Source organism: Rutilus rutilus (assembly GCF_951802725.1).
Source record: "Rutilus rutilus genome assembly, chromosome: 7".
Taxonomy (NCBI): domain Eukaryota; kingdom Metazoa; phylum Chordata; class Actinopteri; order Cypriniformes; family Leuciscidae; genus Rutilus; species Rutilus rutilus.
In genome coordinates, this window is record NC_140221.1 from 6,690,115 (window position 1) to 6,704,111 (window position 13,997).

The 13,997-nt window shown below is 34.1% G+C and overlaps 1 protein-coding gene across 2 annotated transcripts; it reads right to left on the reverse strand.

Moving 5' to 3' along the window:
- Positions 1–229: 229 nt before the first annotated feature.
- LOC311293531 (uncharacterized protein) lies at positions 230–11,098 on the reverse strand. Of its 2 annotated transcripts, none has more exons than XM_084413886.1 (11): positions 10,726–11,098; positions 7,813–9,227; positions 5,905–6,485; positions 5,714–5,781; positions 5,415–5,629; positions 5,002–5,243; positions 4,780–4,923; positions 2,688–2,847; positions 2,471–2,512; positions 1,649–1,681; positions 230–1,496 (listed from the first exon to the last, which is right to left on the reverse strand). In XM_084413886.1, the coding sequence occupies exons 1-11, from the start codon at positions 10,728–10,730 to the stop codon at positions 1,231–1,233; spliced, it is 3,171 nt and encodes a 1,056-aa protein (XP_084270012.1). In that variant the 5' UTR covers positions 10,731–11,098; the 3' UTR covers positions 230–1,230. The 2 variants fall into 2 exon arrangements, with proteins under 2 accessions (XP_084270012.1, XP_084270011.1); XM_084413885.1 differs by having other exon boundaries at positions 1,649–1,684.
- Between the last annotated feature and the right edge of the window lie 2,899 nt (positions 11,099–13,997).

The window sequence follows — 13,997 nt, forward strand, 5'->3', positions numbered from 1 at the left end:
CAATCTACATTACACAATAAAGTGACAGTTCACCTAAAAATTAAAATTCTGTCATCATTTACTCACCCTCAATTTGTTCCAAATCTGTATCAATTTCTTTTTTTCTGCTGAACAAAAAGGATGCTATTTTGAATGTTGGTAACCAAATAGTTGCGGGGCACCACTGACTTCCATATTTTTTTCCATACTATGGAAGTCTATGGTGCCCCGCAACTGTTTGGTTACATCCTGCAAAATAACTTATTTTGTGCTCAGCAGAACAAAGAATCTCATAGAGACTTGAGGGTGAGTAAATGATGATAGAATTTCTATTTTTGGGTGAAATATCTCTTTAAAGCAGTAGCATAACACCCCAAAATATTAACCCCTTAACTGTCACCGTCCGCTCTTTTTTATCATCTTTTTTTCATGTCACATATTTTAGTAATCATCATAAATAAGGTATTATTTGAAAGCTTAAGAACTCAGAATTCATCCTGTGAAAACCCTTTTGAAATTGGATGTTGCGTTACCATGGTAACGGTACTCTAATTTCTTTTAGCGGGCTCCTCCCCTAGTGGGCGTCGTCAGGTTTCATATTAGAACAGTTATTTTAACTACTTTATAATCAAAACCTTTTCTGATCTTGACAAAACACATATCGACGGAAAGATCTCAAGGTTCCATATTTTGTGATAGAAGTGATATTTGGACATAAATTTATTCATTTGTTGCAGGAGAATGCATTACAAAAAAATATTCAATGGATGTATTTGTCACCCGGTGGTTATATTTGGTATTAAGCCTAAACAAAATCTTACATTTTTGTGACATCAACTTCAAATTTGGAACACAACTTGGTTAAAAATATGGCTTTGATTTTATAGTAATTTTATAAACAATAATAAATATTTAGTACAGTACATTGGATTTACAGTCAATTTAAACTTCCACTACTCTTTCATACTTTCATTTTTTGAAGTGCTTTCACTTCAGCAATAATCTGCTGAGTGTCTTCGTTAAAATAAGACCAGGTCTATATTCCAAAGCATTCTTGAATTACAACCAATTAAGTTTCGTTAGTGCATTTTCACGTCTATTCTCAAACAGTTGACAGTTAAGGAGTTAAAAGACTGTCAGGTTCACTGATCAATGACAATATAAAAAATTTTTGAAAAATGTTATAGCAGGAGTTTGAACATAAATGATTACATTTACAGTCTGTTGTTCATCTCACATGCATTTGTTGCCTTAGTTGTTTTCTGGTCTCTTTTTTATGTCTTCTATAAGAGCCTTTTCGACTTCACAAAGCGAGTTGAAAAATATCAGTTGTGACGAAAAACCTTGTTTTTCTATAATCTCAAAGATGCTCCTCATTTTACTTTGAGATGTTGCCATTGCCTTGATTTCACTTAACAGTTCGCTTCCAATGACGCCAACAAGGTCATCTAAAATAGCTTTAACATTTACCACCCTTTGGATGAGTGTTTTTCTATTGCTTTTCAGAAAGGAAACACCTGTAAAAGAATCAACAATCATTAATAATATAGTATATTCAAATGACTGTGAGATAGAATAAAGTTAATATTTTGTTCCACTGCGATTCAAAAACAGCTGATGCAAATGTAAATAAAATGGCTATAATATTGTGTTAAACGTATGTGCTTACGCTCATCAGGTGACAGGTTCAGTCCGCTGTTTTCTGCTGTAAAATAAAAAGTTGGTAATGTCTTAATTTTCAACTCTTTAGAGATTAACTGTAAATATAAATCCTTTGATTTAAATAATCAGTAAAATTGTTAAACAATTCATGCAGATTTTACATTGTGCAGTGATCATTTGTTGCAGTCTAGAATGTTAAACATATAAAGAGTCTCCAATGTCTTTGATGGAAATTACTGTCAGTTATTTACTTCCTAAACATTTCTACAATTTATCATGCAAAGATTGCCAAATAAATGTACCCTAATCTACAAAGGTCAATTAAGCCATAACATTATTTAGGCAAGAATACTAGAAATTCTGCAAGATTCCCTCTACTTTTACAGTACAGAAGTGCACAGCAACTGGGATTATACAATAGTTTTACACAATTCTTGAAGTATCATTGACTTCAGTATTAGCACTCTATTTACAAACTGACTGAAACCAATAGCAATGCCATGTCTTTAGTGATATTAGAGCATTTTAATGAGGTAATAACATTACATTAGACAGTACACTTACAATACTTTATTCAGCTCTATAGGCAAAAGAGTCGTTATTATTGCATAACTTGCTGGTTAAAATGTCTAAATTAACAGTAAATTCATATTTTGTCATAACACGTCACAGTGGGCTTTTGTTTTGAAACTTGCGCTTGTGTGAAAATGAAACATGTTCAAAAACTGAATGAAAACAATATTAGGTTCCGAATGAATGACTTCGCAAAAATAAAAATGTAAAAATAGCAAATGTAAATAAAACATTTGTGTTAAATGTATGTTCTTACGCTCATCGGTTGATGTCAGTCTGCTGTTTTCTGCTGTATAGTCTGCAAGATAAAAAAGTATAGGTAATGTCTTCATTTCAACTCTTTAGAGATTAACTGTAAATATAAATCCCTTGATTTAAACGATAAGTAAAATTAAACAATTCATGCAGATTTTACATATTGTTGCAGTCTAGCATGTATATTAAACATATAAAGAGTATCCAATGTTATTTACCTGCCAGTGGTATTTCAAGACTCCATTCAACCTTAACCTCTCCCTTCTTGTGCTTTTTCTTTTTCAAGCATAATCCCACATTCATCACGCCAGTTGGTAACTTTATATCGAATGTTGGATAGAAAGGTTTCCACTGCTTAGTGCAACGAAGCTTCGTGCACTTACACAGGAAAGAGAGGTCAAATGAGTTTAAATATTAAAAGGCACTGTAACAAGACTCAAAAACTGTTTGTTACTGCTTATTGTATCATTTGATTTAAAATGAAATAGAATACTTAGTCTTAACTTGAAAATGAGATTTTAAAGGAGCAGGTGGTCATTTCTCAGAGATACCTTTTGCTATAGAGGCATTAGCTTACACTGTAAAAAAAAATTACATCCCCAAGTCAAAAATTTCAAGTGACCGATAACATCTAAATTTTTCAATTAGTCTGACGTATTATTTCTCATTGAGCCAATGTTAACAGACTATTGCAACAAGAATTTCACTTGGGCAAATTGAAAAATTTAGATGTTATCGGTCACTTGAAATTTTTGATTTGGGAGGGTTAGAAATTTTTTACAGTGTAAAGGCTTAAAATTAGCCTGAAATAAATAATTTCAAATCATAAGGTTGTGCAACAAATAATCCTTATCCGTCAGTTTGACTGAAAAATGTCCTTCATGTTTTATTTTCAGACGTCAAGAGAATAACATAATGCTTGGTATTTTAATGTGACTTGGTATAACCAGAATATGTATGGCAAGAGCTCTTTCCAGACACTGCATTTCTATTCTGCCTGATTGTTTTCTTTTTTCCTTTGTATTATTGTATAATATTGCGGCTGAAATGATCAAGGGTTTGGGGATATTGAGGGTCTGTTGTAGTTGTAATAATAAATATAAAGCCTCATATACAGATTGATTTTAGGTTTTTATTCACATATAAACATTGATCAGCAAACATAAACAGAAGCTCAACCGAACCTGCTTGACACAAAAGAACAAACCTCTTGCAGAAGCTCAAACGTGCTGCGTAACACGAGAATGAACCTCATTGGTTCTCGCAAAGTTGATGAATGTTTATATATGTGAATAGAAGCCTAAATTCAATCTGTTCATCATATAAAGTGATAAAGTCTCTTCAGACATTTTTTGACTAAACCACTCAATTCATATGAATTAGTTTTACGATCTCTTTATGAACTTTTTAAAGCATCAAAATGGTAGTTGCGTAGCTGTCAATGGAGGAATAGAGAGCTCTCAGATTTCATCAAAAAGATCATCATTTGTGTTCCGAAGATGAACTAAAGTCTTACGGGTTTGGAACGACATAAGGGTGAGTAATTAATGACAGAATTTTCATTTTTGGGTAAAATATCCATTTAAGTGACAATGGTTTTCCTAAGTATTCCCGAGCACATCTGGCTGTATTTAACACAGTAGCATGATGGTTTCTCATGTAATGCCGTCTGAGGGGTCAAAGATCACCCACATTCAACAGAGGTTTCCCGCCTTGCCCTTCATGTACTGAGATTTCTCTGGATTCCCTGAAACTTTTGACAATATGAAAGACCTAAATTCTTTGTTAACTTGCATTTAGAAATGTGATTTTTGAATTGTTGGACAATTCTCTCATGAAATTTGGCACAAAGTGGTTAGAGTTATCTTAGAGTTTGCTTGCAAAGACTGAAATGCTCCTTTTATACCCAATCATGATACCTACACTGGACTGTTTTAAAACAGTTTAACTTGGATATTCTAATCTCTTCACTTTTATTTTGCTTCTGACCCTTTTTTAGAGTGTGCTGTAGCCAAAAATGTGTTTATATTTACAAAATACAATAAAGTTGGTCAGTGAAAACATTGGAAATATTTTCTTTGAACAAGGTTCAAGAGAATTGACAAATCACAGATTCTTGATTTTACTGCATTTTATAAAATCTCCCAAACTTTCTGGAAATAGGGTTGTATAAACTATTTGATACATGATTCCCCCATGATTCATTAGAAAATGTAAAAGAGAAAACAAAAGCTTTGAGAAATCTCACATCAGTTAATGAAATCATTGTCATGTTCACCATGCCTTATTCTTATTCTAAATCATACTGACCGACGGTTGTATCGTTGATACTGGCTTCTCTGAAAGTTCATGTTCCTCAACAGGATCACAGGACATGCTGTATTCACAGTTATATGTGAGCATGCATTCACAAGCTGACTGGATTGGTGTATAATCTTCATTACATTTTCTCACCTGAAAAAAAAACAGAGAAAATGTAATTTGTTTATAAAGTCAGCCGAAATAAGGGGAAAAATGAACACAAAAACATACTTCTCTGGGGTCCACATTGCGTGGTTGTAGAAACACGTGCAGCCTATGTACTTTCTTTATGTAGAACAGCATCACTTGGCCACATATCTTAGACGTAAACCAGTTTTGCGTTTTCAAAAGTAAAAACTTTGATGTTCCTGGGATGCTCACTGTAACATGTGTGCTTGTGATATTCTGAGGTTTCAGGATGTCAACAATCTGATTAGAGTAATGTACAGCGGACATGAAGTGGTAGGCATCCTCTGAAATAATTAAAGAAAGCATTTAACATTTTTTGCTACGTCCTTCACATTTAGTCAATTTAAATATATAAGTTAGTGTTATATTTATATATTTTGTATTTTTTTGGACTTTGCATTATTCACAGATTACATTCAATATCTCTCATAATGTTCATAAGGTTGCCAACTCACCATTGGAGGTTTCACAGTGAGGTAGACTGAGTTGAGACAGCTCACCCCGAACACATCTGATATCATACAGGGGTCCTGCTTGGTAATGGTTGGCAGGGACTGGACAGTCGCTGTCCTGAAGAACAGTGCTGTACAGCACCTCCCCTTCACCCTTCATGTTAAAACCAAGCTTTGTAATCTCACAATGGAACCAGCCTGCATGGCTGCTCTGTAACCTATTTCAAAGACATATCAAATATGAATGCAAACGGACACACTAAATAGCTTACTTCACCTGTTTGCGGATATAGTACAGATACCTGTATTTACTTTGCTCCTCCTGACAGATGACCTCGGGAGTGAACATATAATCTTTTACATCTAGCTTCTGTGAAAAATAAAAAGTGCTTAAGTGCATTGTAATTGTATTGTAAATTAGAAACAAGTAATTATAAAACCACATTTACATTTGCAAAGATATCATCTTAAAATAAATGAATCAGTGACTTACCCTCAAAATGTCTGAAGGGGACTGAGAATCTCCATCTGAAATTTCTGGTAATACCAGATGCATTGATTTATTTCTCCTGATCATCCTCTGTATCCTCTCTGAAAGCTCTATCCTTTCTGTAATTTCTGGTTGGGGGCCACAGATGTAGGTTCTGTGTCCACATTTTTCACGAAGCCACTCCAATACGCTTCTTTGAGATCCAGTATATTCGTTTATGCTACAGTCTCCCTCTATTAATACTACACCGACGTGATTCCATAGTTTCTCTCCTAGAAACTCTAAATTTTCCAGAATCTCTTTGGTCTGGTCTGTGAATTGGTCAGCATGCAGAACAAATGTAAGCAGAATGGCATGAGGTCCAGGAGTGAGATTTTCCCATCTAAGAATCCTCTTGGCATTGCAAATATCAATATCAACCAAGTGCACAGTCTTCTTGTTAATTGAACCTTTGAAACTCTTAAGCCTACCACTGGCAACTTCATCGTAACTTCCTCCATCAAAAATCCGGTTTAGAACAGATTTTTCTGTTTCACTGAAACTCATGAGCCAAATCCTCATCTCTGTAAAAAGACAGCTGTCACCTAAGAAAAACAACATTTGAAAAAATGTCTTATTTAAAATGCTTTTTTATAGGAAAATGAATCTCTTAATTCCACATAGGAAATATGACCAGTGACAAATAACTACAGATGGCTACAGATCATAACTACAGATCATAAAACATGACAATGTTAATGTAAATGCCTAAATTACATTAAATTTGCATACACTGCATGCTTTCCTAAAACAGTGACAATGTTTTATTACTTTGAAAACACTTCTTTTGATTTTTTGCTTTAATGACTGCTAATATGTAATCTTCAGTCTTAGGTCAGTCTTATTAAACAATATATTTTACAGTCCAATCATGTTTAAAGATCTTGAAAAAAATGGATTTAGCAATAATAAATAGGCCTACTGAAAAAATGATTCAGGACGATGTCTTCTTTAAAAGAGAGTCATTTTTTAGGTTTGACCTGGACAAAATTTAATGGAGGAATGAGAAAACAGTTGAATTATTTTGTAAATATATGCTGTTTTTTGTCTGAAGAAATTACAACAACTAAACTTTATCAATCAAGGAACCAATAAATTCCGCATTGTAAATTCCACAAAAGACGGTGTAGTCTATGAAATAATCTTTGGTCAAAAATGGATGTAACAGAAGAGTTTCTATATTGTTGAATCACAATACTGTTGAATATTGTTGTCCTGTCCTGTCATAAATAGTAAAATGTTGTGATGTTCCATGCAGGACATTCAAGAATATTTATTTAAACTGTTTATTTTTTTCAATATATATAACACTACACACTTGAACTTGTCATCTGAAGATCTCAGTTTAGAAGCCATTCATTCAGAAAGCCATGAACTAATCAAACACTTTACAGCAGGAAAAATGTGATCATGGTAGCCAAAATTTGGAAAACTCCAACATATTTCTTTAAGAAATGTAAAAATGTTGGTTTAAAACATGCATACAACACATGGCAACATTTTTAATCAATAGTTAATGGATCATAAGAATTTTAACATAAATGTTCAAGGTGTCTAATATAATTTTTACTAAATCCATTAATTCATTATTAAATAGTTGAACTCCAAGATTATCTGAAATATTTAAATATTGACAACTAAATATTTAAAGTCATAGCCTATGCCTTGCTTTTGTGTAAAGATATACTGTATATAGGGAAGAATTTGTCAATGAGGTGACGTGGTGCCTGCTGCTTATATAATACGCTCGTAATGATGATTGACAGGACTGAATGTTTAGGCTCCTCCCAAACCTACGTTTTGAACTTCATTAAAAAAAAAACTCTTACCTCTTAATAAATAAAACAGCATACAAACGTATAAAATATTTACCGAAATCAAGCCCACTTGTTAGGGCTCTCTCATAAAACTCTTCAGCCTTGAGTTTTTCATTCTTCACTTCATGAATGAATCCTTGTATAGCACACACCTTGCTGTCATTCGGGTTTTTCACCCTTTTAATACGATGTTCAATCACCTTCTTCAGGTTCTCCTCACAAAACCTGCCTTGCTCTGAATTCGGCTGCAGCCTCAGACCTTGCATGAAATGATAGATGGCCAGTTGTTCAGATCTTTTGGTGTAGAGCTGGTGTTGGCCATAAAAACAATGAACTGCCTGTAGGTCTTGCTTTTCACTATTAGCCATTTTAAATGCTTCTTCAAAAAGTCTCTCAGCTTTTAAGCTGCCAAGTTGTCCGTAATGCAGTGCTAAATCTGCCATGGCAAAAACGAAAGAGGGATTGAGGGAAATCGCCATGTCCAGATGATAGATGCACTTTTCCAGGTATTGCTGTATTTCATTTGACTCTTTAACATCAAACTCTGTTTTAGCACTTGTCCTATATTTCTTTTCCAGGAATATTTTTTTGCTTTTGAAACACATAGCTAACTGATGGTGTATAAAGGCTGAGTTTGGGGTATCCTGCAGGGCTTCTTCCAGTAGAGAAATGGCAGCGTCCATGTCTCCTAATTGGCGGAAAAATTTAGCTGCATATCTTGTGACATGTGGGTTTTCAGGGGACATTACCAGTGCCTTAATCACCTTGAAAACAGTTTCGCGCGTCTTCCTATCATCTCTGTAATGCAGCATTCTCAGTTCTAGCAACACTGAAAGTACACCATCATATGGATTAAGCTTAATAGCTCTTTCGAGCTGTTTTATTGTTGGTGAGTCTGAAGGGTCAGAGGTCTCATTAGTCGTGCGGTACAGGGCGATCGCATAGCCTGCATTTAAATCACTGTCATCAGGGTTCATTTCAAGGGCCTGTCTAAAGCATTCCTTTGCAGCATTGTAGTATTTGTGAGAGAATTTAAGAAAAGCCCAAGCCTTTTCTCTGAGTACCTCGACAGTATGAGTGAACCCTTCAGAACATTTTCTATGGATCCTCTCTAACTCTCTCAAGTACTCTTGACATGTAGAAAAATCACTCATATGATAATGCAACCAGGCAAGGTCTCCATAGGTAACAATAAGAACTTCATCACTGTCTTTGTAGAATTCCTTTGCGAGCTTCACAGATTTCTGCAGATTTGCGAGTGCTTCCTGATGGTTGTCATAAAGATACTGAACAAATCCAAAGCTGCTGTAAGATCGTGTTACTCGACAGACCTCGTCAGATTCCAACTCCAACCGAATCTGTTCCTCCAGACGATTCAGTATATCACAGAGAACAAAGTCTTCTTCTCTTAGAGACCAAGTAAAATGGCACTCCTGCTGAAGCAGTTTGGTTTTTAAAACACCTTCAAGACTGAAAAAAGAAGAAAAGCTGAGACGAATGACTTAAACACATTATATTTATATGAGTCATGTACTGTAGTTGTGTAGCAGCATGTCACAGTGTGCACACAGTGTGAACCACTAAAGCACTGAAGAAATTATAATTACTTTATTTGAAGGTGTCCCTGTTACAGTGTAATAATAATAGTTAACTACATGTACTGCATATAGGGTTTGGTTAAGGTTAGTTGCATGTAATTATGCACAATTTATAGTAATTACTATCCACCTTATTCCTGATGACCTTACTGCGTTTTAAATTATGGGTGGCACTTCCGTTTTGGAAAACTTCCATTCAAAAAGGCTGAAACGAATCATTTCAAATCATAAGGTTGCCCTACAAATAAAGCTGATCCGTCAGTTTGACTGGATGAGCTGTCAATTTTCCTTCATGATTTATTTTCAGACATCATGAGAATAACGTTATACTTGGTATTTTATATCTCTGGCAAGAGCTCTTTTCAGTCGCTGCTTTCTTTTCCTCGTGATTCTTTTCTTTTTTCCATTTGCAATCCGCTGTAATAGTATAGAAAGTAGAAAAAGGACAACATATACTGCACATTTGTGGTCTGTTCTGCCGAATTTAATTTACGATATATTCCATTAATAATTCACTGGAATGCACCAATAATCTCTTGTTATTCTCCTCAAATCCTCACGTCTTCCAGGTTTGTTTTCACAGGTGCAATTTATAATCTGACAAAATGACGGAAATCACTTTGAAATAGTATCACGCAATGCTGAAGATAATGAACATTTTTGAATAAGGCTACATAAGTTACATAATACAGATAGCCTATATATTACTACAGTGATATTTAACCCGTCCGTTATTACTGTGGAAAGACTCAGTCTTTTGGGTTTATTTGGTCTGTTGAAATACCTTGTTGATGCTTTTTTTAAATTTCCTTTTAATGTTCGATGATTGAAGGGTGAGTAGATATATGTCATCTCATTGTGACACTTTTTTAACGTAGGCTATTGCGTTCATGGAGCGATCCTTTTTCATTTATTGTTTACAGCTTAACGGAAGTTACACCCATAATTCGCGCAAAGCGTCATGTGGCGTAGGAATAGGGTGGATAGTAACCACATGAAACAATTGTAACAACGACACTGTAATATAAAGTGTTACCGAAATTTCAGTAGCAGTTTATTTTACAGTCATGTTACACATGTAGGCTACTTATTATAGTGATTACAATAACTGGGTAATAACTAGGTAGGCTACTAACCCTGAACCTGACCTTAACCCATGTAGTTACCTTATATTACCCAGTAGCCTATACTTTCTTATGTATGAGCGCTGTAAACACGTAGGCAAGGCTACTGTAAAATAAACTGCAACTGAAAACATACAGGTTTAACAATTTATTTTCAAAGACGCAGCTTTGTGTCTGGTCTTGTTTCCATGATGCATACCATTCCTAAAACATTTATTTCAACATTAATACAACAAACAAACCCACCTCATTTTGTGCCCATCTTCAGTAAGTATCAAATCATGAAAATACAAATGGAGCAAGACGTTCTGGTGGAGTGTTTTCAAATACGTTTGTAGCTTGTTCCGCTTAGGCCCGGTGTGGTTAAACCTGTAGGCTACACATAGCCTACACAAGACTGTGTCTCCACAGGTAGGGAGGAGTTGAGAACGGGGCTTGGCAACCTTAAAGGTAGGTTACACTTTACCTCCCGGCTCCCGATCACAGAATGCGTTTTTCAGGTTTGAAAACGCGAGGCGCACAGCACTGCCTTTTTTGTTGACTTAGCCTACAATATAACTTTGTTACAATAGTCAATACATCATCCAAAATGATTTTTTCTTTTACCGTGATCCACTATGGCAGGCCTATCATACGTGTTTAGAGTTTATAGCTGGATTGTTTTCACAGGAATTTGCGTACATACGTCACTCTTCGTAACGTCGTATCCAGAGAAAAGTTGCCCTGACGAGTATGATGTGTTTATATATAGGCTGGCTAGCCTATATATAAACGCATAATGTTCGTTCAAAAAAAGATGAAAACAAGTTGATGATGAATAATTACTTTTACTTTTACTTAGGCTACATAAATTATAGCTCAATAATATTGATATATAATTTATATTATATAAATTATTAACTAATTATTTATATCGATATCAGACTCTGATTATGATCATTATTTTTTAAATTGAGATTTATACATCATATGAAAGCTGAATAAATAAGCTTTCCATTGATGTATGATTTGTTAAGATAGAACTATATTTGGCCGATACAACTGAAAAACTGGAATCTGAGGGTGCAAAAAAATAGAAACATTGAGAAAATAGCTTTTAAAGTTGCCCATTTATGTTTGCAATATTGCTATATTCACTCATCAAAAATAAATATTTTATATATTTATGGTAGGACATTTACAAAATATGAAACATGATCTTTATTTAATATCCTAATGATTTTTGGAATATAAGAGTTTTACATATACAATGTATTGTTGGCTATTGCCACAAATATATCCTGATGTGCGACTTGTGACTGGTTTTGTGATCCAGGGTCACTAATGATTTGCTGCTCAAGAAACATTTCTGATTATTATCAATGTTCATATTTTTGTGGAAACTGTGATACATTGTCAGGATTATTTGATGAATAGAAATTTCAAAAGAACAGCATTTATTTGAAATAGAATTTTTCGTAACATTATAGCCTAAATATCATTACTGTCACTTTTTATCAACTGAATGTGTCCTTGATTAATAAAAGTATTAATTACTTAAAACAACTATTGACCCAAAAAATATTACCTGTATACAATACTTTTATGAAATAATTGATATCTATAACATTATTATTTGTTAGAAAGAAATTCTAAGTCAAGTTAAATGAAATGGTGCACTTGTGTTTGTGATGTAATAATTATAAAATGTTTATGTTCAGGAAAATTCTGTGAAATTTGTATAAAATCTGGTTTAAATCATTTTTTTTTTGTATAAAATGTATTGTTCATTGATCTCTTTAAATAGATTTTGAACTATATAAGGTCTTCGTGTCATTTGGAGCGACCACTCATCATGTGGTGCGACCAATAAAAGCAATCACTGTATTAAATGTAAAATAAAATATCTTATTTCTGTGGCTGAAATATGAATCACTGATACAGTATGCTTTAGTAAATGATATTTAAAACATTTGTATCAGTTTTATGTGATTTACAGGAAAAATAAGTCTGTTAACTAGATTTAAGAAGGCAACTCAGAAATTATAGAACAAAAAATTAGATCATTATTTACAAAAACTCAAAAGAAATGCAAATACTTGGTTTCTAAACACTTTAATTACTAAGAACTTGTAAAAAAAAAAAAAAAGTAAGCATGTTAAGGAAATGAATTAATTTTAAGATAAATCACGGTCGCACCACATGACATTTGTTAAGGCTATGGACAATTCATCTAGATAAAAAAAACCACTAAAATCACTTAAATTAAATTTTTCAAATGAATTTAGGTGTACACAACATCCTTAATGTTTAAACAATTGTAACAGGTATTATTATTTTTTGTATTTTAAAATTGTCCTGTTGAAAATCGTTATACGTCATTGACCCACCTACAGTTATAGGTAACAGTGTAGGTAATAGTGGCCCACAACTGATTAGCAGAAGTATTTCAGTAAGACAGTAATAATGTGAGTTAGCCAGTTAGCAGGAGACCTACACAATATAAAACTCAAAACTAAGTATTTTGAACACCATCTTTCAAGAGCAAGCGGTTTGCGATTCCCAAATTCTGGATTGAACTCCGAGATTTGAGAAGCAGTCGTCAGTGAAATAAAGGGAACACAGCAAAACTTTAGGATTATACTGCTGTGGTATCTTGGTAAAGATGAATTTTAACCACTGACTCTTCACATGCTCGTCCTTTAGCAGTGAAAAAAAAAGTCTTTACCGTCACATTGTAGAGCACAGCGCCGTCTTCTCGGCAATAGCATCCACAGGAATCAGGCAGCTGCAGTGTTTGAGGTTCAAGATTTCCCTGGTGTCTGCGCGCGCAATAAGTGGGCAGGCAATATGCTAATGTTTCGTATTGACGTCACAACGAAACGGCTTAGGACTTGTTTGAAAAACGATTCATTTCATTGACTCAGAGTCGACCCTTACTTTTGAAAGACACTTTCAGATCATGGACTGTAAAAAATAGTTTCAGATTTAAAACTTTGCAGGATGTTTTCATTCACTTAGAGCTATGTTACACATTACATGAAAGGTCATTTTCAAAAATCAATAATAGGGGCACTTTAAAGAAATTGTATTTTAAGGACTACAACAAGGGCTGGTAGGGACTACATGACATTCCTCCCAGGTTAAAAACCCTAACATTTACATGAATCCTGCCCCCGGAGGGGATAGGATCATTTATAAATTATCTTGATAATGTCTTGATAATTTATCAATTATCAAGACAGAATATGCTAATCAATGACTAGAAGATGATGACACATGCTACATAAAAGCATCAACTAACCATTCAGAAATGCATGTTGTCACTTCTTCTTGAGTCTCTCCAGCTTTCTGACTCCGGTTTGAACATAAAAGGAAGTTTGCGACATTTTCAGTGCAGGGCGCGTTTCCATTACAGATTTGCGCAAAACGTTTGCGATTTTTTTATAAATGTCGACAAAAAACTATTGCGAAATGATGGCGTTTCCATTAACCGATGTAATGCGACTAAAACTTCTTCTCGCGATAAGTAAATCCAA